Source organism: Chelonoidis abingdonii, chromosome 18 (assembly GCF_003597395.2).
Source record: "Chelonoidis abingdonii isolate Lonesome George chromosome 18, CheloAbing_2.0, whole genome shotgun sequence".
Lineage (NCBI taxonomy): Eukaryota > Metazoa > Chordata > Testudines > Testudinidae > Chelonoidis > Chelonoidis abingdonii.
In genome coordinates, this window is record NC_133786.1 from 10,187,115 (window position 1) to 10,211,255 (window position 24,141).

The window sequence follows — 24,141 nt, forward strand, 5'->3', positions numbered from 1 at the left end:
CTCCACAGCAGCCTTTCTGGCAAGCGAGTCCTTCACAGCCGTAACCGAGTGCCTCTTGCTTACTCGTGGGGAGGGGGGATGGCATTCTGAAGTGTTCTGCTGGTGGAGCCCTTGGGATCTGTGAGCAGATTTCCTATTTCCAGGTCCTGATCTGACTCCCCTCATCTGAGATTCCATTGTTCCATGACATACACAGCTATTGATCCACTGAAGAGAGGCCAGAATAATTTCACTTTGGCAGCAGGGAGTTGAGCCTGACTGCTTTGGCAGCATTCCTATTCTCCGTGTTCTCTCTGCTTCTGAGTATTAATGTGCAGGTGCCACTGGATCTTGGAACTGGAGACCTTATTACCTGCAGCTTGAGGGCTCTTTACACAAGTGGAGATAGCTTGATACTTGTGGGGTTTTTTTTAAAGAGGATTGTGCTGTTCTGCCTGACCCACAGAAGCCTGGGCATTGGTCTGTTCCTGTCCTGAAATACCTTCTCTACTGTCCTGTAACGGTTAATTGTAGCCAGCTATCTCAAAAAGCCAGCAATCTAATCCCCTCAAGTGTTTGTTAATGGGGAGGTGATGAGAAGGTTCTTTGGACTTGTACTAAATATCTGAGCGATTAAGAGTAACTTTCAAGTTTAAATTCCCTGTGTATAAAATTTTTTGGGGGGTGGACTAAGTATTTCATAAATCAAGTGAACTCACAAAGCAAAGTGAAGGCTCCTTCTGTTTGCCAACTGCTTGGTTCACACACAGTCACAGCCATGTCGAGATCAGGATACAAATAAGTCTTGTGCATAGCCAACCAAGCCATGCAGGTCAGGCTGAGCAACATCTTTTCAGAAGTATATAATCATTGAGGGGCCAGTGAGCTGCCAATCAGGCTGTGCTGCGCTGCAGCCCCTGCACAGTAAGAGAGGTTTCAGTCTCCTCTGATAAAGCAAATTCAACATGGCAGCTCATTACAGCAGCTTCAGTGGGAAGTTTGCATGCATGTTTCCATAGTTGAAGGGCTCCACCAGCCATCTAGGCATGTTCCTAAATGTTCCTGCTTGTCAGTTTGAGAACTGGACTCCCTAATTTAGTGCCTCAAGCTTGAAAACCAGGTTCTCTATTTAGGTGCCTTTCAACAGCAAGTTCTGGCAATTGAAAAGGGGATCTGGATTATAGAGTTTATAGAATGGACTCCATGAATGGATTGTGCCTGGTATGTGTAGCCGCTGTTTACTCTCTCCTCTATTATTCTAGCTTTGCGATCCTACCTCACTACTTCCCTGCTATCTCAATCTTAGCTGCTATACAGCTTTGCCAGCAAATTCCAGTCTTCACCTGCAATGCCCTCTCCACCTGCTGTTGCAGTACAGAGTCTCATCCACCTTTGCCAGTGCATTTCAGTCCTTATCTGCAGCCCTCACACCTCCATTCCAAGCCTGAGCCTCTCATAAGCCTGTAATGCCAGATTTATGGATAAGCTAAGGTGGTGAACTGTATTAGATTTCTGACCCAAATCAAATGTAAGCAAAGGACACCAAGCACTGGATTAATCCATTATGTACTGTACTTTGTCCTTTTGTAACTGATATAGTGGGGCGGTGGAGGTGATGTCTTGAGTCTGTGTCAAGCAAACAGTAGGAGTTCCTACCCTCCTACCCTCACCTGGAGTGATTCACCACTTTAACAGTCTTTTCTCTCTAAAGACTTAGGTATCCAGGTCCAAAACTGATAAGCAGGTAGTTTGACTCAATAAGATTCTGTCTCCGTGCAGATATGCCTACATATTCGCTTAATGACAGCACCTTGTACAGGATCTTGTCCCAGGGCACCCCCTCCCATCCCAGCAACACTTCCTGCATGGCGTTATATTTAATACTGCTCATTTGCAGAGGACCACTCCAGTCTAGTGTTTCACCCAGATGCCCTGCACTGTCCGAGATGTAAAGGGCTGGGGAATTGGTGAATGAGCACTTTGCTCAGATTTTAGCCTGGTTGTGAGATGCCGCAGCAGTGAAATGGGACCAAGTTTTATTTTTTAAATGATGACAATCTCCTCTTTGATTGCACACACTTGCCGCTGCCTCCATCACCACCTTCCCTTCTTCCCCTAAATGCCAGCCTGGAAAGATTTGCAGAATTGCTTTGTGTCCCTGGGCTGTTGCCTGTCTGTTCTCTCATCTCCCTGTTTTCCAGCTTGGAACCTAATTGGAACTGCACATTCTTGGAAATTGCAGGGCAAATCCAGCCATTTTAACCTGACTTTATGACCAACGGGCTAGAGATGTTCTGCTGTAATTGGCTTTGCCATGTTGAGCTGGCACTGGAGCAAGAACTAGCATGTTCTTCACCAACCTCATAGTCATTGCTGATCACAAGGTACAGCGTGACCCTTGGAGAACAGCACTCCCTCTGCAGTACTAGTTAATTATAGGGGTTGGAGGGCTGACCGTGCGTGTTCCTAGGGAGTCTGAATCATTGGTGTTTGTCCTTGATATGGTCTCTATTCCAGGCACTGATTAAATGCCCTGTTTGACTGTTTTGTCTGAAACTGATTGATACTGTATTTTATCAAGATCTGCTCTGAACCTGGAGCAATTAGAACATTACAGGTACCCACAATTGTATTCTCCTAAGGGGACATGATTTTCTTTAATGCTACTTTTACATAACATCAGATAACCCCCACCCATCAAACACAAGGTGAAATTGCCTTGACTAGAAGTAAACATCCTGAATGGGGAGTGTGGACAAGTCTGATCACACGTGATGCTGTCTGGTGTGATGGGGCCAAGCGGAATTCCACAGGAGGTAAAGGAGCTGGCAAGCCATGACAAATGAGAAGAAATTGCTTTTTAATGAAGACCTAATTCCTGCAAAAGCTAATGCTTTCCTGCCATCACCGTATGCAGCATTAAAAAGGCATTAAGTCGCTAAGGTCTGCTGTTCCCACCTTGGCAAGCATTGGCTACAGCACACCTGCAAACTCGTAAACTGCAGTGGCGTGGCTGATAAGTAGACGTTTATAAATGTGAATTTCTAGCAGAAACTATACCAGGGCAGTTGGCTTGTTTTTTGCTCCAGTTGCTCAAAGCCTTGATATGTGGAACCATTTGGTGTCACCTGTTCGTTTGCATTGCTTTGTGTTTCCCTTCTGGTGGTATAATCGTAGGAGACTGTATATGCTGCAGGCTGTGCTTTGCCCATCTGTCCTAGGTGTTCCTGTGTCTTGCTTGTCCAGAGTTTTATCTCTAGATCTTTTCTGTCAGCTTGGGAAGAAACCCTCTAAAGGGCCTTTTCCTCCAACAGCACTCAGATGATAGGCCTCTGGAAAACAAGAGTGAGCATTGGATCACTATACCACCCCATCTATGTAATTCTGTCTTTTGTTTTTATAACAGCAAAATAAGCCGAAGATGGTGATGGAGTATTGGACTGGATGGTTTGATAGCTGGGGCGGCCCTCATAATATCTTTGACGCAGATGGTGAGCACCATATATTATCATCACACACTTAGGATTTATTGCAATGTAAACTGCTGTCAAGAAACGTGGCACAGTAATGTTGTCTCCATTAAGTTCCTATCCAGTGATGCCCCTAGCTCTGAGCAAGTGCCTGTAAATTTATAAGCTCTGTAGTGGATTCACACATAGCTGTGGCTTTTTTTGGCTTTTTTATCCCTGTCAATGTCAGATTAGCATATCAACAAGCTAGTGCAAGGAGTAGTTGCACAGATTCCAAGGCCAAAAAGGACCACTGTGATCATCTAGTGTGCCCTCCTGTATAACACAGGCCAGAGACCTGCCCCAAAAGAATTCCTGGAGCAGATCTTTCAGAAAAACAGCTAATCTAGATTTAAACATTGACGTTAGCAGTCGATCTTTGTTATGGCAGTGTCCAAAAGACCTCAATTTGGTCACAACCACCCATTGTGCTAGAGGCTGTACAAGCAGAGAAAAGAGACAGTCTCTTCCCTAAAGAATTTACAGTCTGAAGAGACCAACAAAGAGTAGGTGATGTGGGTACAACATAAAGGCTAATGAATATGATGAAGAACTGATAGCTATGTGGATTGTACAAGACTTTTTAAATTGGTGTTAGAGATAAGGTGGAAGGGAAAGGAAAGATGGATAGTCATTCTGAGGATTTTAGAAAGGACTCCTGAGTTTTATTTCACCTTCTCCACTGTTTCCTACCTCCCTACCTTTTCAGGGTGTGGATCGTCATAGGGACAGATCATTGCCCACTGAAATCAGTGGGAGATTCTCCATTACTTCAGTGTGCATTGGAGCAGGCCTGTAAAGCAATCTGAGATCCCAAGATGAAAGGTGTTTGAGAATAAGCTCAGTATTGTTGCTTGGGGAAAAAAATAATTGATACTGGACTAGTGAAAGTGGCCACCTATAGACCATCTTGCCTAAATGTTCAGTGTTGTATGGTACTTAACACCACAACGTCCCTTAAAATTAACGGGAGTCAAATGGTTTTTTTTCTAGTGATCTAACATTTTTATGTGGCTCCTATCACCACAGAATCTGAGTGCCTCACTATCATTAATGAATGTATTGTTCCAACACCCATGTGGATAGGGAAATAGTATTAGCCCCATTTTACAGATGGGGAACTGAGGCACAAAGACAAAATGACAGCCTAGGTCACAGAAAGAGAGTCTGTGGCAGATTTGGGAATAGAACACAGATCTCTTGACTCCTAGCCCAGTGCCTTAGCTGCTTCATCCCTATCTTGTGCAAATTTGAAATTTCTAAGCGACTCTATTCTGCATATGTATGCTGCAGCAGTAGTAAAAATGACATGAGGCTTTAGTGATAGCTCTGTCATTACATTATATGCTCAGTAAAAAGATTTCTTTTCACCCCAGCAAGATTATTTTACCTTTTGTGGGTGATATGGTCAACATAAACCTCATGCAAACCTAGTACTTCCAAAAGTGTCGTGTGCCATTTCAGTTCGTATGTTAATGAGCAAGATTTAAATAATGTGGTCATGACATAATGCATTTAAAATAACCTGTCTCCTCCCTGTGCAATTCTCTGTGTAACTCTATAATCTGTATAGTTGATGAAGGTCCTTGCCTAGGCAGAATTCCCACTGAAGTCAATGAAAGCTGTGCCCGAGTTGGGAATGCAGGCTCTCTCGACAGGGTGTGTATGAATGATTCCTGCAGAACATTTCAAGTGGAAAGGCTGCCTTATAGACGGTACCTCTACCTCGATATAACGCTGTCCTCAGGAGCCAAAAAATCTAACGGCATTATATCGAAATTGCTTTGATCTGCTGGAGCACACAGCCCCTTCTCCCCCCCGCCCCTCAGTGCTAGTTTACTAAGTTATATGCGAATTTGTGTTATATCAGGTCATGTTAGATCATGATAGAGGTGTAGTTGTAAGTGACTGGAGTTACTCCAGTCTTGAATTGGGCTCATGAAGCATTGGGAGAGGAGGGTGATTGTAAACAAAATGCTCAATTTGTGATTCTTGAATTGTTGGCATGTTCGGTCCATACTCTGTTATATTAGCTTCTTGATTTGTGATGGCTCGGAGCCCTTATTGGGAGTTTTCCTTCCTTTTCAGATATGGTGAGTTCTGTAGCAGAAGTCCTCAAAACAGGAGCATCCATCAATCTCTACATGTTCCATGGGGGCACCAACTTTGGCTTCATGAATGGTGCTCTGGATAGTGATGAATACAAGCCAGATGTCACGAGTTATGGTGAGTTTTCATTCAGTGCCTCGCTTGCGTTCCCATTGCAATCCTGCAGCCTTTGAGCCAGCTACAGCTGATGGGAAGCTCTAACCCCATCACTTCCTTGAAGGACCTAGGTGCTGTCTCTGAGGACAGACCTTGAACACAATACCATCACCCAAACACGAGAGAAGACCCTGATCTTGGCTCATCTGGGAAGATGGTGTGACTGTGACAAAGGGTTTCTTTTAACAGTCCATATTTCTAGTCCTATTCCAGTATTTGGGGGAACCTTCACTATGAATTGAGTCAGAAACCACTGGGTAGATGAAGAGATATAGTTAACATCAAGTGGTGCTGTTTTCTGTATAGGGTCTCTCCTCTCTTTCAATTAATGATTAAGGAAAGACCACCTGAGACCTCTGACATCAAAATAGTTGGTTGTTTGGCTTTGACTTTTAACAATTTGAATAGTGTCTTACAGCAATTTTAATCCCAAAAGTCCTCACCAAAACTATTGCCTTTATCCTACATAGAGTTAAATGCAGATGCAAAATGGGACCCTTGGTATGTGCAGCCGACACTGGGAAGGAGAGCAGCAACCACAGAACAGTAGTGAGGGAAAAGAGGAAATGTTAGCATGGGATACTATGACAAATCTGTGCTCATATGGAAAGGTGTCTGGGTCCATGCAAGGCAGATAGAACCTCTGTCCATTTACCACGTGGCACTATTCTCAATGTATTTTGTGTTCCATGGAAGAAGGGCTGACCTGAGCTTGCTGTGATTTGAACCTCTGATTGCAACAAGTGGAGAGATTTCATACCTGAAACATAAGCATTTAACATGCATCCATATTTCTTCACCTCCTCTTTGGCTTGTACTAACAGTTAAGACAGTGTTTTATTTGTCTGTCAGTTGTATGAGGCAGGGGAAAACCCATAAAGCATAATGGGAAAAAGGATGGGAGAGGAAAGGTATTGGTTAAGAGCCCTGTTGTGTCCTCAAACTTTCATGCACTGTTGCCCTTGACTTCAGTAGGGCATTGTAGAAGTGAATGTGGGGGGCAGAATTTGACCATGCATGTTTATTATACCAGGAATAGGTGTGAGTTCAAGCTGTTTCTCTTTACTTTTATTTTATGCCCATTTTCAGAATCCCTTTACTGTTAAGTAACTCTCTCTCCACACAATGGGACAATGTCTCAGGCCTGTCTGCATTAAGGAACTTGTGTAGTTAATCAACCAGTGCAGATTTCCTTAATGTCCACAAGGCATGAGATAAACACATTACCCGTTTGGCTCTGACCTCTTGCTGTGCTTTATATGAGTACTTTCTTAAAGCTGACGATGCTCTATAACAGGTGCGTGCTTGTTTTCCAGACTACGACGCCGTGCTGACAGAGGCTGGAGACTACACGTCCAAGTTCTTCAAACTCCGTCAACTCTTCACCAAGATCATAGGCGGTGATAAACCTCAGAGCCGCTTCTCTACCCCTTAAATGCTGGCCTGTACTGTACCAGAGAAACTTTAAAATTGGCCACCAAGGGTCTCTGCTGGATCCCTGCTGCTCCCCACACAGATATCTCCCGCTGATTATTTGGAAGCATTTTCTGAAGCGTAGGAGGCCCAAGGATGTAGAGCTTGTTACAGAAATGGCTTTTCAGCTGACTTCCCAGCAGCAGGAAGGATGCATGCATTTAACAATCTCTGCATGCAGGGGAAATGTCACGCCAGCAAACTTAAAACAAATGCAGATCTGGGGAGGTGCTTGTGTTGTACAGATCCTGTTTGCATTCTGTTCTCTCTGAAGTTGGATAGGTGGCTCTCACTGCTGAATAAATACACCAGCCCTGGCCCAGCCTTCAGCTTTGCTTGAGGTCTCTTTGAGGCGGACACAGTGCTCTGTTTGATCCCATAGGGAGGTTGATTAAGGACATTTCCACAGGCAGAGCTGTGGTCTAGAGGTAGAATCAGGGAGTGCCCTTAAACCCCCCTGACGCCTTCTGTAGCATCTGTTTAGCAGAACTGAAATATAACACCTGTCTTGTTTCTGCATTGCAGGGCAGCCTCTGCCGCCTCCTCCTATGATCACAGCCAAAGCATCATATGGCGCAGTCCTGCTGCCGCAGTATGTCTCTCTGTGGGAGGTGCTGCCATCTATTGTAGAGGTAGGTACTGTCTTTGGAGCTGGAGAATGTGCCAAGAGGATGGGATGATGCAAAGAACCACATTGCACTATGAAATAATATAATCTTATTCTGAAGGACCTCAGGTGCTTCACAAACTTTGTATATATAGCCACAGTGAAAGGCAGCTACCTCTGGGGTGGAGGAAGTCAACCTGTTTATATACCACATGCTGCACAAGAATGGGGAGAAGAGGGCACGTTTTGCCCAAGGATACTAGATCCATTTGTCTCTAAATTACTACATGATCGTTCATGTCAGAGAGAGGACCTGTGTTTTAAGGTCTTATCAGAAAGACCTCAGCCTAATCTGCTGTATGGGACTCCCATTTATTTACCACGAAGAAAGATGTGGGGCTGCTGGGATTTGGTTTGAGAGATGCTTGGTATTGCACTCCACACTCATTGCAGCTCCTTCCCCCTGTGAACTTCAGAGCTTTACAAAACCCTCAACCATCCCTCAGGCCTTAGTGCCCCAGAGTGTAAAATGGGAGAATGATGCTTTCCTATTCACAGGATGGGTCAGTAGGCTAGCGTGAGGTCACACAGCAAGAGAGACAAGAATAGCATGCAGGAGTCCTGATTCCTAGTCCCTGGCCCCAAACCTACCTCCTACATAAAGCAGGAATCAGTTACTCTAATTATTCAACCAGGACTGAACAAGAAGTAATGGGTTTAAGATGCAGGATGGAAGAAGCTTTCAGAACCATAGGCAATGGAGCAGATTGTTAAGAAGGCTATGAGCATCTATATCTGATGAAGGCTTAGACACTCAGCTAGCAGGGATGGTGTCAGCAGGATTGAAACTCGTCACTTAGCTGCAGTTCTTGGCACCCCAGGAGCCCTTTAAGAGGCAGCTTTTGCATAGTATTTGAGTAAATGTTGGTTTGTGGGACATAGCAGAAGGGCTCTATGACTCTACCCATGTGTAGCCTGTCCCCTTAGAAAGGATCCATCTAGTTACTTGTTCTTCCTTCGCAGCCCATTAAGTCAGAGTTCCCAGTTAACATGGAGAACCTGCCAGTGAATGATGGCAACGGGCAGGCCTATGGGTATACGCTGTATGAGACAGTCATATCTGGCGGAGGACAGCTTCATTCCAGGGACCACGTCCGGGACCGAGCACAGGTAAAGAGTACAGAGCAGTTGTTGTTCTGACTCTCCAGGAGGGAAATAGCTTGGCTGTGGTAGTTGACGTGAAATAGGCCAACTATGAACCAAGGTGGCAGGCTTTTCCTGAGCAGAATTATGATTCCCTTGTTTCAGAGTAGCAGCCGTATTAGTCTGTATCCACAAAAAGAACAGGAGTACTTGTGGCACCTTAAAGACTAACAAATTTATTTCAGCATGAGCTTTCGTGAGCTACAGCTCACTTCTTCAAATGGAGAGAATGGAACACACAGACAGGAGATATTTATACATACAGATAACATGAAAAGGTGGAAGTACGCATACCAACAGGAAGAGTCTAATCAGTTGAGATGAGCTATCATCAGCAGGAGGAAAAAAACATTTTGAAGTGATAATTAAGATGACCCACAGAAGGTGTGAGGGGTGCTATTCATAACCAAGCCCCAGCCTACATCCTCCCTAAATCCCAGGTTCAAGGTCCAAGTCTGTTTAAACTCCAATAATAACAGCTCAAATCTATCGGCAGAAAATAATGGTAGGAAATCACGATGCATTTTTAGAAATGCCTTGATTTGCCCAACATTGTAGAATGAGTCAATGGCAGAGCTTGGAATAAACCCCAGGAGTCTTGACTCCCATTAGACAGTGCTTCCTCCCCCGTTATGGCCCTAATCTCTCGTCTAACTGTATTCTGAAACGGTTTAGAATTCTGCTAGTCTCCTGCGCCCTCTCCTGCAGGTGTTTGTTAACACTGTGTTCGTTGGATTCCTTGATTACAACACCGTGGAGCTGTCAGTTCCTGAAGGACAGGTAAGTAATGTGAGGCCACTCACGGGAGGTATGTGGGTAGTAGAATTGCAGCTCAAGGCGCCCCTGAAAATGCAGAGCCCAGAAGTGTGTCTGCTGCCAGCTTCATGCAAACCAGTGATGCAGTAGCATAAGACACAGAGCAGTTGTTATACTCAAACCAGAAATGACTCCACAGTTGGAGCAGAGGGTGGCTCAAAATGCCAAGTTATCCTTTTGAGAGGGAAATATGTAGACAAAACTCCACACAGCAGGTTCACTCCAGAGTAGCAAGTGATGCATTAAGTTTAACCCCCTTCCTGCCACACCCACACACTGCAAACACCCATGAGATGGAACAGTGGGCTGTAGGGACCCTGCTTGTGCTGATTGAGGACATGTAGGCTGTTCGCTCATAGGCACAAAACATGCTTGAGTCTTTTTACTTCTCTTAGGTCACAAATGAAATGAGTTGGATGGTCTCACGTGTGTTCTGAGCTCACACTTGGCTCAAAGTGACTATGAGTAATACGTCTACTGAATGTGCACTGGCAGAGCTGTGCATGTCTCTAAAGGCTAGAATTGGGTGAGTGGGAGGGAATATTGGATGTCAAGAATGTGACTCGTGGGTAGAACTGTGTGATGGAAGCCTGTGTGGTGTTGGACATAGGTTGTTTCTAGCACTACATACCACTTCAAGCATTTAAAATGTAACAGTAAAATATTATAGTTTCATGAGAAGGTTGAGCTCCGTGATGGAGTTACTTGCAGCTGTGGCATATTCCTGTAATTTATAGTTCTGTAAACAGCTGCCAAAGCTACTGGTGCAAACTCCCCCCTGGGGTGATCCCACTGATTTCTCTCTTTGCCCAACATGGCTGACCTGGCACTTGGCTGTGCACTGATTCAACAGATGCCGATCCATTCTTTACAGGGCTTCAGGCAGCTCAGGCTTTTGGTAGAGAACTGCGGGCGTGTCAATTATGGACTTATGCTGAATGAGCAGCGGAAAGGTAGGTTGTCTCTTTCCTTCCAAGCTGGTGCATGGGGCTGAGAACTCAGAATAAAGGCCTGTTTTTGAGTCTGTGTTTAGCAAGGACTTCAAACACCGAGGACAGTTTTAAAAATGGCTCCTGCCCTCCAGAAACGACCACTCCAGATCAAATGTTAAAATCCTGTGTGTTGGATTAAGCAGTATAAAGGCATGCAAGAATTTCACTGTGCCTGGCTAATGCTATGTAGCTTTGCAGTCTGGCAGTAGGAGGCAGACAATGCGGGAGTCTGATAAAAGAATATAGTTTACCTCTTAACCATAAGTTCAGACATGTCCAGGGTGGTGATAGCTGATGTGATAGTTGATGAAAATAGCCCACTTCATGGGGGACGGACTTATCTTAAAGACCTTCACAAGTCCCACCCTTTCTGTAGTGGTTGCCAATACCCAGTGGTTCTTATGAAGATGGGGTCCCCCTCCTCTCACTACATGCTGTCCATATGCAATTGTGTAACGCCATACATGGGGGGAAAGGAATTCCTTCCCTTGTTTCTGCTCTGAGATTTGGAGAGCAAGAGAATCTCAGTGTACATAGGATCCTGGGACTGTGGGCTATGTCAAGCTCAGTTGAATGCAGTAAAATGTTTATGCCAGTAGAGACGGGGATGGGGAGTCAAGATTCCTTGGTTCTGTTTTATAGGGGGGAAACGTAGGCTGAAACATTCAGAGCAGCCTAGTGAATTTAGAGACATATTTCATTAGCTTTAATGAAAGAGGTGTGCGTAAAGCCTCTGAACTGCTTTGACAATCGCAACCATCGTCTTGTAGTTAGTGGTCTGGACTGGGAGCCAGAAGAGATGGGTTCTGTTCCCAACTCTCTCCCAGACTTCCTGTGTGACCTTTACTCTTGTGTGCAAGTTTTCTCCACCCGCAAATACCTTCCAGGAGGCTGGTTACGCTAAATTTGTTTGTGGGGTGCTTTGAGATCCTTGGGGGGAAAAAGCAGTGGATCAGTACAAGGGATTAGCGATACCAGGATGTCACATTTTCCTCTGAGTATTGGGGAAGTAACTATCTGCTGCTTTAAAAAAAAAAATCTATGTATGGGCAGCCAAACAAAAAATCAATCTGCTGTGTGCGCCAACAGTACGTTCTGCCAGGAGAGGGTTTCTCAGCTTAGTGAGTTAAAGCAAAGGATAGAGAGGAGAGGGCAAAGTGTGGCAACATTCCCTGCTCAATCTGGATGAGCAATGGGACCATATGGGCTTTAATGCCATTGCAGAGCATGACTACTTTCTGTATCCTGCTGTTCCTTCTATTGAAATAGGAAGATCCATCAGCTTAGTTGCTTTTCAGCTCTTTATTACCTCTATTGCTCTTGCAGGCTTAATTGGTGACGTCTTCCTGAATAAAACCCCCTTGAGGAACTTCAAGATTTACAGTCTGGAGATGAAACCTGGCTTCATGGAAAGGTTTGGGAGATATATGTACATATATCTAAATTGTTTGTGCAGATGAGGCGGGCATATACATCTCACTCGTTTGCACAGACAATTTGGCATAGGTGCAAAACCTAGTTAGCAATTACATGTCCCTGAAAGGCAGCACCTGGTGAATCTTCATGCTGACAAATCTCTTCCTGACAACTCCAACTAAAATTATACAGAAGATTGCAACACTTATTTTTTGCACCTTTTGTTTAGAAGCCAATGCAACCCCCATAGAAGGAGATGGAAAGACTCCCACTGACTTTAATAGGTGTTGGATCGGGCCTGTAGAGATGTGGCCAGTCCAAACCCTCTTGAATTTTGTAAAAGTTTGGGGCTTTGTCTGGATCAGAAATTTGGGATTAGGTAACACCTTAGCAAAGGACACTCCCTCCTCCCTGGATCTAGAGGGTAAGTAATTTCAGGAAGCTCCTAACAGTCCAGATGGCTTCCCCCTATTTCATGTTTTTAAATTGTATTCTTCAGTATTAAATGCTAAAGCAAAATATTCTCGGTGGGATAACTAGCCAGGCTGCTGTCGTTTTAGCAACTGAGCATAGGTCACTTTATAGACTCCTGCCAAAAATCTCAAGAGGGTTTATTGTTTCAGTGCTAGTATCACTAAATAATGTAACACATTTGTGAGGACTTCACAGCTGTCATTCTGCTGCCTGCTGTGGTCACCTGGAACTTATTAGTGTTGAAAGTATAGAATTCCAGTACTTCTGCTATGAAGTTGGAAGCCCCTACCGCTTGAGCCAAAGGGGAGAGAATCTCTGTTTGTTATGGGCACTGCAGGGCCTGTGACACACACAATCATGTTTTTATTCCATCCAGTAGGTGTTACAATGTGTATATTCTCTCTAGTCAACTTATTACAGTCATCCTCTAAGGACAGTGCTAAGAGGTCGTGTTAAATATTCCAAATGAAGGTTTTGCAAGGATTCTCTTTGGCAGAGCTGTGTCAGCTTTGTTCTGTAGGGTCATTAGCGAAGGATATTCACAATCAAAGGTGTGAAAGCTAGTGAGCTGCCATGCAGGCATAAAAGCAAGATTAGCCAGCAGTATGATCAGTTATTAGCAACTGGCGGTTAGCAATGAAACATCATAAGGTAGAAATCTCTGAGTAGGAAGGCAAAGTGCACTGTATTGAAAATGGGATTGTGCCAGGCTTAGCTCAGCAATACAGTGGAATTCATATTGTACTAGATCAATAATTCGCTTGAATCCAGGGATGCTGGTGATCAGCATTGGAGAGAACATATTCTGATAAGGTTTTGAGTCTCTTGTGGAACTTCTAAGCACCTCACTTTCTCTCTGCTTCATCACTACCCCCAACCACACCTGTCGTACGAGAAGGCAAGAAATGATGCAGACTTGGAGCATACACAATAACCTGCTAATACCCCGTTATGTGATCAAGGATGCCCTTCCATTGTGTATTCCAAAATAGACTTGATGCGTCTATACTGGCTCAGATAGTGAATGCCACCTACCAAATCAAACACATCACTTCTATTAGCATTGGGTTTTTGGTGGCTGTCTCCCATCCAAGTATTAACAAAGTCCAATCCTGTTTAGCTCATGGAATCAGATATCACTAACACCTAACCCAATATTTCAGCCTAGTTTAAGGGGGCACTAGGCCTGTGGAGGAGCTGTTTGGGCTGAGTTTTTAAAATTGAGGCCCAATCTACTTGAAGGCAATAAAGATTCTGCAATATTTCTCAAAGAGCAGAGCATTCACCAGAGTGTCCTGACCAAAGTTCCCCCCAAGTAATTACATTTGGCCATCATAACATTGTACCCTACAGTACGTCCTGGGGGCTTTTTAAAGGTATTTCTAGAGCACCCATCACTATAACATCTAAATGCTAATTAGAGTGGCCTAAGTTTCCATAGCATTCTCCACAAAATTTGTCAGGGTCAAATTTTCATGCCACCTCTTTGAAATCTAGGAACCTTGACTTGCCTTCTGTGTATGAGTAGTTCCTTGGTGGTGCTGATGGCAGGAAGGCTGTAGCAAATAGGTTTGTAGCGTGCTCTCAAGGCAAATGAGTTTTGGTTCAAAAACTAGAGGGAAGGACCTTGTGTACTGCAAATTGTTACACTTACTGTGTTTCTCCCCAGAGGCGACTTTATTATGGTGATAGGTGATGCAGGTTTTTTAAGTAAACTGGTCAAGCACTTTAGAAATTGTTGAGTTGAAGGGTGCTGTATAGATGTAACATATTACAGCCATTAATTTAAGAGGAATTGCAGCCATCATTATAGTAAGGTTCCATGGCTGTCTGTGTGTTCACTTTCTATTTTCAGTTGCTCATAAGTTTTTTGTAACTGTTGATTTGGCAGAATTTTCCCAGTATTTGTGTCGTCTCCCCCCCCCCCCCAAATAACCAAGGTAAGGTAAAGTTTTTGAAGAAGGAGGAATTGAAATGGTTTAGCAGTTTGAGAGTATGTGTATGCTTTAAAAAACAAACAAACAAAAACCTTTAATGTTGGAGAGATCTTTTAAACAGCTCTGTAATGTAAATAATGGGGGTCCAAAAGGTGAAATGTAGCCTGCAGCTAGCCCTCTCTGAAGTGCCCTTCCTTGTTCCGGAAGTTTTGATTTCACTGAGTTACGAGCCTTTGGAAATTGTGCAGTACTGTAGGTGAGTGGTGGTTTTTGCTTCGTTGTGTTATAAACTCTAGGCTTGTAACATGTACCTGGGGCAAATATTGGCTGCAGAAGATTATGTGGCTAATCTAGCATGCGGAAGTGTGTTGCTGAGCCGGAGTTCTGTCAAGAGAAGTCTAGATAAACACATGGGAAGGTTTGCCCAAAAAGGGAAGGGATTGAGGAAGGACTCCAGCAGACTCTGTAAACTCTGGAGGGGCAGTGTTTCCATAGAAGACTTTGTCTCTGTACCAGAGGCCAGCTGGTTAAGTGTTCAGCATTAGGCTAGATTGTGCTGGAGACATTTAAGCCAGTCTTGTGATCCCTGTGCACAAGGAAGCAGAGCGAAGGCTGAAGTGAGGTCTGCTCTGTACACTGGTTTCCTACTGGTAAACTATTTTGATTTAAGGGTATGATTCCTTTGCCACTAGTTACACTGGTACAACCCCAGGTGTGGAGTTTATAGCTGTGTAAAAGGTGTTTTTTATACTGGCATACCTTATTCCCCTGCTTGTATAGGAAGGGAAATAAGCTGTACTGCTAGAAAGCACCTTTGACTGCATCCGCATTAGGGGCAGGTGCCATTCAGTATAGCAGTTTAGTAAAACCAGTGTTTTCTAGGTATAGACAAGCCTTGAGAGTGCAACCTCCCCTCAGCCATTTTTTTTTAGTGGTGAAGTCTGAGCAGCTTTTCCCAGGGAAGTGTCTATTAGATCATAGGGCCTCCTGTTTTGCTTCATATCACTAGCCTCTGGACATGTGTATAGTCCTTTTATAAACATGCTACAACATAGAGAGCAGAAATGGATCAAAGTCAATGTAAACTCCTAAGCCTCAGAAGAAACTCTCGGCCTCTCACGCCACTTAGTCAGGGTGCAGATATAAGCGTCAGAGCATGCCCTTAAAACGGCACTAGCTTTGTCAGACCAATGGAGGAAGAGTTTCCAGAGCCATGAGCCCATCAGCATAGAGCATGTTCTTCACTTGAGTTAGCTAACCATCATTAGCTAATGGATTAAAAGAGCACTGAAGACATGCCAGCACAGCTGTCTAGTCACATTAGCCACTCCAGTTCAGCCCCAGGCTCTCGAGCTGTGACCCAGGTTAAAAGCTGAGTTGCCACACCTTCACTGCTATTTTAACCTGAGTTAAGAACACTTTTTTTTTTTTTGGCAGTGTAGACATACATCAAGAATGCACTGTCCATAACTACTTGCCTAAGCAGAGTGCAAATCAGGGTTTTCAGTATCCCATCTGTTCTTTGCTGCTACACCACCACCTTGGGAGTGTGGTGGGCAGTTCAGCATCACCTGAGATAGATCTCTCTAGTTTAAGATTAGTGCCTGGAGTGCACCAGGCGACAGATTGGCGAGATCAGAAATGGGTGAGTTTAAAGCAGGGATTTTCACTTCTAGCAAAGCAGAGAGCTGTAGCAGCACGTGTATATCTCACTGCATTCACAGTGGAGACCTTCACCTTGCTGACAGAGAAAGGTGAAGGCCAAGATCTCTCTCACCAGGGGATTAGCTTGGAAGTAAGGAAAGAGGTAACTAGGGTGCCTACCTTGAATGCCCCATGCTGATTATTCATCCCTAAACCCGTGCCAGTGGGCAGCAACTGCTGCACATTTCAGGCAGCAAAGCAAATAGCTACTTCACTGTAACAAACAGTCCCCTATGGTGGCGTCCTGTTTGAAATGATCCTAAGGCCAGCCTGCACCCCTGAATAGCACCTGTCAGGAAGCTGCTTTCCTTCTGTTAACTGTGTTTGTCTTTCCCTCACAGCTTGCGAGGTGTTACTGCTTGGAGCACGATCCCAGATTACGCTGTGGGTCCTGCATTCTTCCGAGGAAACCTGCAAGTGCAGTATCTGCCTCGGGACACTTTCCTGAAACTTGAGGTGAGTCCCTCAGTTATAGTCTGTTTCTTTTCATATGGCTGGAAAGAGATTCTGACTTAACAGCTCCAGTAGTGCCACCAGGCCTCAGGGCAGGCCCAGGCACCACATAGCACTCTTCATGCACAGAAGTCTGCTCCTAAAACTGCCAGCTGGCGTGTTCAGTTAAAACACAGCCTCCAACATTGAAGGTCCTGCTGAGACAAATGCGAGTGATTCCAGCCTGCCCCTCTAACAGCATCCAGGCAGAATTAGTAATTGAGCCCAGCTTTACATAAATTTTAGCTGCTATTCCTCTTCCTCTTCTGCCAGCAAAGGGTTAGTGGATGTGAGCACAAACCTGTGAGTACCTGAGTTTTGTGAGATGTTGGGCAAGTCATTTCCCTTCTCTGTGTTATCTGTAAAAGGGGACAGTACTCTGGGACCTTCGGCCATGGGGTTTGAAGGTGGCACTATATGTGTACAGCACTGAAGAGGACGTGCTGTGTGTATCATTAAGATCTTGAACTTCTTCCTCTTGTATTTTATTTCAGTCCCCTAGTGCAATCTCTGTTCTTCAGGTCTCAGTGTAGTTTACAAGACCAAGTATCTGGATAGTTAGAGCATGATGACTAACAGGTGTTCCGTGAAATGGTAGGGGAAGGCCTCAAAGAGGCTCTGAGGGATAGGATATTTTGCCTTGTGAAGTGTCATTGGCTTGTTTTTTAATAAACCTGCTATATGTTGCAGTCTGGCCCATTCAGAAGAGCAAAGCTAGAACAGCTTAAGGTTTGCTTTTAGAAGTATTACTTTGAGCCTCAGGGCTAAGTCATCTCCAGCAGAAATGACTTGAGAAGAGGGGAATTGCCCCAGCTCCCTTTGCGCTTAGGTGGTGGCCCAGGGGTAACTGAGGGAGAACTTGCCCTGCCAGTGGAACCAAGCAATGATTCTCCTGTTAATGCACCAGCTTACTCTCCCTTAGCCATGTTGGCACTGCCGTACCCATAGGAGTACAAAAGCCCTGGGGAGGATGAGATATTGAACCAGACATGTTAGCCACAGTGCTTTCATGCACTACTGGAAGGCCCTCAGATGTGACATCGATGAGGGCTGCTGAATTGACTTATTTGTAAAGCTACTCAAATTGTAAGCTCTTTGAGGTAGGGTAATTGTTTTGTGAGAGGAAGAATGGTCTAGTGATTATTACACTAACCTAGGATGTTGAAAGGGCAGGTTCATTTCCCTGCTCTGTTACAGCATTTCTACATTACTGTGGGCAAATCATTTACTCTCTGTGCCTTGTCATGATTGTATAGATGGGGAACGAACTCTCAGGGGTGTTGAGAATAAATACACTAAAGATCGAGACTTACCGTAGTAATGGGGGCTGCATACCACACCTGGCACGGGCTTCTAGCTACTACTGCAAAGCAAGTCATCTGTTTTTTGGTCACTGCCGTTGGCAGATTGGTCTTGGGGACAGACCTCCTCAGGTAAGAAGGTATATTAGTGGCAGGACTGGAGTGGAACGTGAGAGGTTTTAAATCTATCTGAACAACTTGCTTTAAGCGCAAAAGAGTGATGGTTAACAGCAGGTGGCCTGAAAAAACACTAGGGCCTTAGTGAGTGAGCGCTTTGGCTAATGAGAGCAATTGCTTCAGTAACCCTGCTCTGCTGCCTTTATTGTAGGGTTGGGAAAAAGGAGTTGTGTTTGTCAATGGAGAGAACCTAGGACGCTACTGGAAAATCGGACCCCAGGAAACACTCTACCTCCCTGCAACTTGGCTGCATCCTGGGAACAATGAGGTGAGAGGCTCTCTATTAAACATGCTTATCAGATTCATGTCTGTCTAAGGCCAGCTAGGAATGGTCAGTGCCTCAAAAACTGACCTTAATCTGACTCTGCAAAGCATGGGGGGTGGCTCTTTCTGAACTGGCACAACTGCTTGTTTGTAACATCATCTCAGAGTGCCAAAAATTAAAAAAAAAAAAAAAAAAAAAAAAAGCAATTGTGTTGAACACTGGCTTTGGATCAGTATTGTATATAGAATTTGAAGGGCAGCATAACTTAAATAAAATGCAAGACAGCCTGCTGTTTTGCTGTCACGTCATGGGAGTCAGTGTATGGATCCAGCATTTCGGTACATACTGGGACTAGTGGGGTGGTATATTGACAACATTCCCTTCAAGGGGAGCCTCCTGCATCCTCCCCCAAAATTCAGGCTTGATCTTCAAGTCCCAAAAATATTTCCCTGATAGAGTAGTGATTGTCATTTCCCTCCTCCCATCCCCAATCTCTTTATTCTCTAGATTATCGTTTTTGAAGAGCGCATGGCAGGCCGGATCATACAATCCGTAGATATGCCTTATCTAGGAAGGACCCACTATTTGGACTGAACAGGAGAACTGCCTCCCGTTGGGTTCATCTTGGATTTTTTTTGGTGTATGTGTGGGGATGTATCAGTCCAAGTACAGCCTGGCTTGTTAATTTCCACTAGACCAGTGTAAAGGATTTGCTCCCTGGCAACAAGTTTAGGGGATAGACTTGGAGCACCCTGAGATGTGAGTCCATCAGTTTCTCTCAGGACATCTAGCTCTCCAAATTCAACAGACAGCTGGCCACCAGCTTGGAACAGTGGCTGTGATGTAATGGAAAATCCAGGGATAAAGAGTAAAATAGGGTGTTGGAGGGGAGGGAACCATCAGAGATAAGCCCAGCCCCTGCCTGAGATTAAGGTATTCTATGTGAGCATCTCATTTGATGAAAAGGAAAAAGAATTTCTGTGAAACAGCCTTTATGTAGAGAGAAGTGGCTTTGTTTGTTGAGTTTTTGGAATTCTGATTGGATGTTAAAAGTTAATTTTTAATATTCTGACATTCTCTTTTGTGGAAAAAAGACCCAAACAATTTCTAACATTATCTGTGTTTCTCCTCTGTCAGCCTTGGCCAGAGCAGGACTGTTGTGTCAACTTAAAGTTCCAGTTCAGGCAAATTATGAAACTTCCAAAGAGCAGGTTCAGAAGGGGGAATGGATAAGTAGCCCACTGTTTTATAGTTTTTTAATTAGTGTATTACTTAGCCCTGTTCTCTATACCATAAAGGACCCAGATCCCATCTACCTCAGGAAGAAGGATGCATGAGCAAGCTTAGGTTAGCCTTGAAAGGAGAAAATGTCCTCCTGTGTGAGAACAGGACCCAGACTTCAGCTGGTAGAGCTAGAGTGGTTACATCTGAGCTCCCATTGTTACTGGAACCTAACACTTTTCTCTGGGCTTCTTTTTAAACTGATGTAAACAAACAGGAATAAAGGATCCTTGGAAAGAAGCACAGCGGGGATTATGATGTTATAACTTCCCACCCTGGCAATCTTCAGATGGGTTCCTGTTTGACAGGTCAAATATTGAAAAGAGCCCTTGCTGTCTCTGAAAACCTGCTCATTTTCTTTTCCCCACTTAAGGTACAGGGAAGATGGTTTAAATACCCTCCAGCTGTCAGTGTAGAATTGGCAGTGTCCAAGAGCTGCTCATCTCTCCTGCAACCAACATGCCCTCTGACCTAGAGGAGTCAAGTCAGTACTTATGGGAGCAGTTAGACAACACCACACAATGGCAGTAACAATCAATTTCAAGGAAATTTTAACCATTAAAAACCATATTTAATTTTATTTAACAAATTAAATACAGTTTAATTAAAACTGAGAACAGACAGTGCAGCTGTAATACACTCCATCCCCCATAGCATCTGTACCTCTGCTCTCCCCACAATCACCACCACATCAGCTGGAAAGGCCGGGCTTGTGTAGCTGACTTTGAGAAGAGTGGAGCATATTTGTATTTGCAGGGTTGTCTTTAGGACATGGTCCTTTGCATTTGACCAGCTGTTGTTCCCTACAGAGGATGGAAGGCTGCAGTCCAGCAGGGTTATAATAATAAACAAACAGACATGCAGCTAGGACAGTAGTTGAAAACATAACTTGAATATCATTAAAATGTTGTATCCCTTTTGAAAATACCAATTTGTTCCCCCTTTAAGAGAGACAGACAGAGCGCTGCACTTGGGAGACTTGTAAAATAGTGGAATAAACCTGCTTTAATGCAGAGCACCACTGTTTAACATGAGCTAATAATGGCTGTTCCCAAAATGCAAGTGGATACCAGCTGCATAAACTCATTGCTATCCAGTTTGGATTTCAGCCATTGTATACAAAGGAAGGTTTTCACAGAAGCTATATAGCAAGGCTTCCATGAATGGAAACTGAAGAACCTTATCAGCTAAAGGAGGTAACTTTTTTCCCCAGTGATTGTTTTGATAAATACAGCAGGGAAAATAAAAAATTCCACAAACAATTGTTTGTTTGTTTTTTTTAAATACTAGGAAATATAGATTTGGCATTACTCCAGTGAGTGATTTCTGCCCACTGAAGCTAATATTTTGCAAGAAATATTCTGTATGCCAAGGGTTAAAAAAATAAGTGAGTCTCTTTACACTTTCCTTAATTCACATGTAAAATTGTGCTTCAAACTTTTCCAAAAGAAGGGGAGATTGATTAGATTTTTGAAGTCTGACCAGACCTAAGCAGCAATCTAGAAAAAACGTTTTTTAAAAAGGGCTGGATAGGAACTGATAGACACACAAAAGGAAGTTAAGTTAAAGTCTCAGACACAGAAGCATCACCTAAGCGACTGTGCTTCCCCTTGACTCTTGATGTCTCTCTACCTTACACAGAGCAGTCAAAAAACAACCAACCACCCCCACATATGTAACTTTCTTCTGCAGGAAGGAGCTTTGCAACACCATGGTTTCAGGTATTTCAAGTTGTTTGGGTTAAGGTTATTGTGTGCTGTTTTTGTTCAGATTATTTCTTTTTAATCCACTCTTTGTGCAGTTAGACGTTGGAAGCTATACAGCCCTGGGCCATCGTACTAGAGGTGGGCACATCAGTAATAGCAGATATAGAACTGCTTAAGTGGGTTTTTATGGGTACCATGAAATAGACATACTTGAAGTCAACACTAAATGTACTCAAGAAGGTGGGAGTAATAGAGGGAAGTGGGTTTGTTTGGTGCTGCATGATTCCTCCTTTACAGTGAACATTGGAAATTAAGCCTAGGGTAGGAGTTGGAGACAACAGCAGCATTCAGTGAAATGCTGAGTGGTTCCCTCCCATTTTGTTAAAAAAAAAAAAAGCTTCTTGAGCTAGGTGTGCACTTCAGGGAGCCAGACACCTAACAATTGGCTCCTTCAGGTTAGCACTAAAGATAAGCCTGAGCCAAGGATTAGGACCTACCTCCAGTTAGTTTAGCAGGGACAGTGAACATGGTCACAGGTGCTGTAAACAAATCAATACAAGTATGTCAAATCTGTCAGACCACCCTCCAAGCCATGGAGCTGGTAAGTACAAAGGGGGATGGGGTGGAAAGAATAGATAGTTGTTGGTTAGCTATTATCTGCCTTGTATTTCTCCCTCTCCAAAACTCAGTCTTGTGCAGTGTAATAAATACTGAATAACCTAGGTTCAAAATTAAGGGCAAAGGTGCCATCTCCGAGGGGAGGTGTCCTCTCCCAGGCCAGAGAGCTGCTGCAGCTGTTGCACACAGACACAAGGTAGATGTGGCTCCTTGTGGTACTTCTCATCCTTACTGTGAAACCATCTCTAGCTGGGCGTCTTCTCAAGTGCATGGTGCCCTGCACATGCTCCTTCTAGTCCAAGCAGCCCACAGGCTTTGCACCTTGTACTGAAGCTGAGGTCAGTGCTACAGTTTCTGTGCTTTTCCTCCATCTCCAGAGGGCCCAGTTCTGTTCAGAGTCCAGGAGGAAGTTTCAGGAGAGTCTGAGCAGTGCAGGTATGGTCAGTTGTTCTAACTTGCTTGTTTTTCATACATTTAACACACATAGAAGTCAGGAGTGGTCCTGGCAGCTGCAGAGGGGAGCCTGCAGAATGAGAGAATCTTCTGCAAAGGAAAGACAAATGTGGGTGCATTACCCCAATAGCTCACTGCAGCTAGTTGCTGTCCTTTGGAGCTACCCCAAGCCTGTCTGAGAACATGGTTTTGTGACTGTTGCTGCTAGGCAACTGCATGGTGGCGAAAGAAGTATGTGACAGCCCCAAAAAGCAATGTCCTCTCTATAAAAAGCCGCTATATATAACAGTGCAGGCTTCCACCACACTGCCCTGCCACTGTGTCTCCATGGAGCATGCAGTCTCTGGAATACCCAGAGTGTGGCTGAGCAGGACTTCACTGTCCTGTGACAAGGTGGTGCACTATACATTAATCAACAGGCAGTAGTTTGCCATGTGTACAAACCCTCCCTTCTTTCAGCACTATACTCCCCATTTTATCAAGCCTCAGGTTTCCTTTTCTCTTACCACCCTCTCAATTAACCAGACCATTATCCTCTCACAATTTTTTCACCCTCATGTTCTAAATACTTTCCTTTTCTGGGCCCTGTCATTTCCCTTTAAATATCACCCTATCCTTTACACCCATACTTTCTGCTCTCTCAAACTTCGCTTTCAGGGAGAGCATGTTCATACTTTCCTTGAAAAATTTCTGTAAGGCTTATTCTTTTCACTCAGTCCTCTCCTCCCTCTAGGTAGATACAGGAGCATGTACCTGTTTGATCTCCACTCAGCCATGCAGCATCAGATTTCGATGTTGGGATCTGTGAAGCCTTTCTTTCCTTCGTTCACAAGCACAGGTTTTTCCGTCCTTGTGTGCCAGACTAAAATCTGAACCAAACCCACAGAAGTCATTAGCTGCATCTCTGTGTTATGCTAACAAATAATCTTGCACATTAAACCAATAGTGCTATTTAACCACATACCCTCAAGCGTAATGGTGCATTCACAGCCTTAGGCAGATTTGCTATGGCCAGTGACATCTGAAATGCACCATGTGCAAAAATTACCCATTTGACAGTATGCTGTCTCAGGCCATTAACCTGCCCTTTCCATCTATTTATCAACCAACCTCCACTAAAGACTTATCATCCTTTGCACTGATTTTTGGGCTGTTCCATCATCACTCAGGAATCAAAATTCTTGTGTATGTTTACAGAGACAAACACTCCCCCACCCCAACTCAGAGTGTTGAGGTTGCAGCTAGAGATGTAATTTCCAGCTTAGGTAGGTGCGTACGTAGTTGCTTTGATTGAGCTAGCAGGCTAAAAACAGAACTGTAGTCACCATGCACAGGCTAGCACCAGAGCATAATCCTGTCAAGATCTTTGGTGTGCATTTGGGCAGCTAGCTGAAGCCACAGGCTATGCCACTGACTACTCTCCTATTTTTATCATGGTCACTCAGTCAAAGCCACTGCATGTGTGTCTACCTG

General features: G+C 44.2%; 2 protein-coding genes across 2 annotated transcripts in view; one reads left to right on the plus strand and one right to left on the minus strand.

The window, feature by feature from the left end:
• The window catches only part of GLB1L2 (galactosidase beta 1 like 2), a 49,633-nt gene extending 29,907 nt beyond the window's left edge, over nucleotides 1-19,726 (plus strand). The window contains exons 9-19 of the mRNA XM_075073607.1: nucleotides 3,386-3,470; nucleotides 5,577-5,714; nucleotides 7,070-7,150; nucleotides 7,752-7,858; nucleotides 8,857-9,003; nucleotides 9,745-9,816; nucleotides 10,727-10,805; nucleotides 12,171-12,258; nucleotides 16,717-16,831; nucleotides 18,497-18,613; nucleotides 19,118-19,726. Of these exons, the coding sequence (XP_074929708.1) occupies nucleotides 3,386-3,470; nucleotides 5,577-5,714; nucleotides 7,070-7,150; nucleotides 7,752-7,858; nucleotides 8,857-9,003; nucleotides 9,745-9,816; nucleotides 10,727-10,805; nucleotides 12,171-12,258; nucleotides 16,717-16,831; nucleotides 18,497-18,613; nucleotides 19,118-19,204 (1,116 nt within the window). The 3' untranslated portion in view covers nucleotides 19,205-19,726. The remainder of the gene's footprint in view (nucleotides 1-3,385; nucleotides 3,471-5,576; nucleotides 5,715-7,069; nucleotides 7,151-7,751; nucleotides 7,859-8,856; nucleotides 9,004-9,744; nucleotides 9,817-10,726; nucleotides 10,806-12,170; nucleotides 12,259-16,716; nucleotides 16,832-18,496; nucleotides 18,614-19,117) is intronic.
• Nucleotides 19,727-22,685: 2,959 nt separating this feature from the next.
• B3GAT1 (beta-1,3-glucuronyltransferase 1) overlaps nucleotides 22,686-24,141 on the minus strand; it is a 50,168-nt gene continuing 48,712 nt past the window's right edge. The window contains exons 6-7 of the mRNA XM_032802308.2: nucleotides 23,422-23,537; nucleotides 22,686-22,758 (exon numbers count right to left, since the gene is read on the minus strand). Of these exons, the coding sequence (XP_032658199.2) occupies nucleotides 23,451-23,537 (87 nt within the window). The 3' untranslated portion in view covers nucleotides 22,686-22,758; nucleotides 23,422-23,450. The remainder of the gene's footprint in view (nucleotides 22,759-23,421; nucleotides 23,538-24,141) is intronic.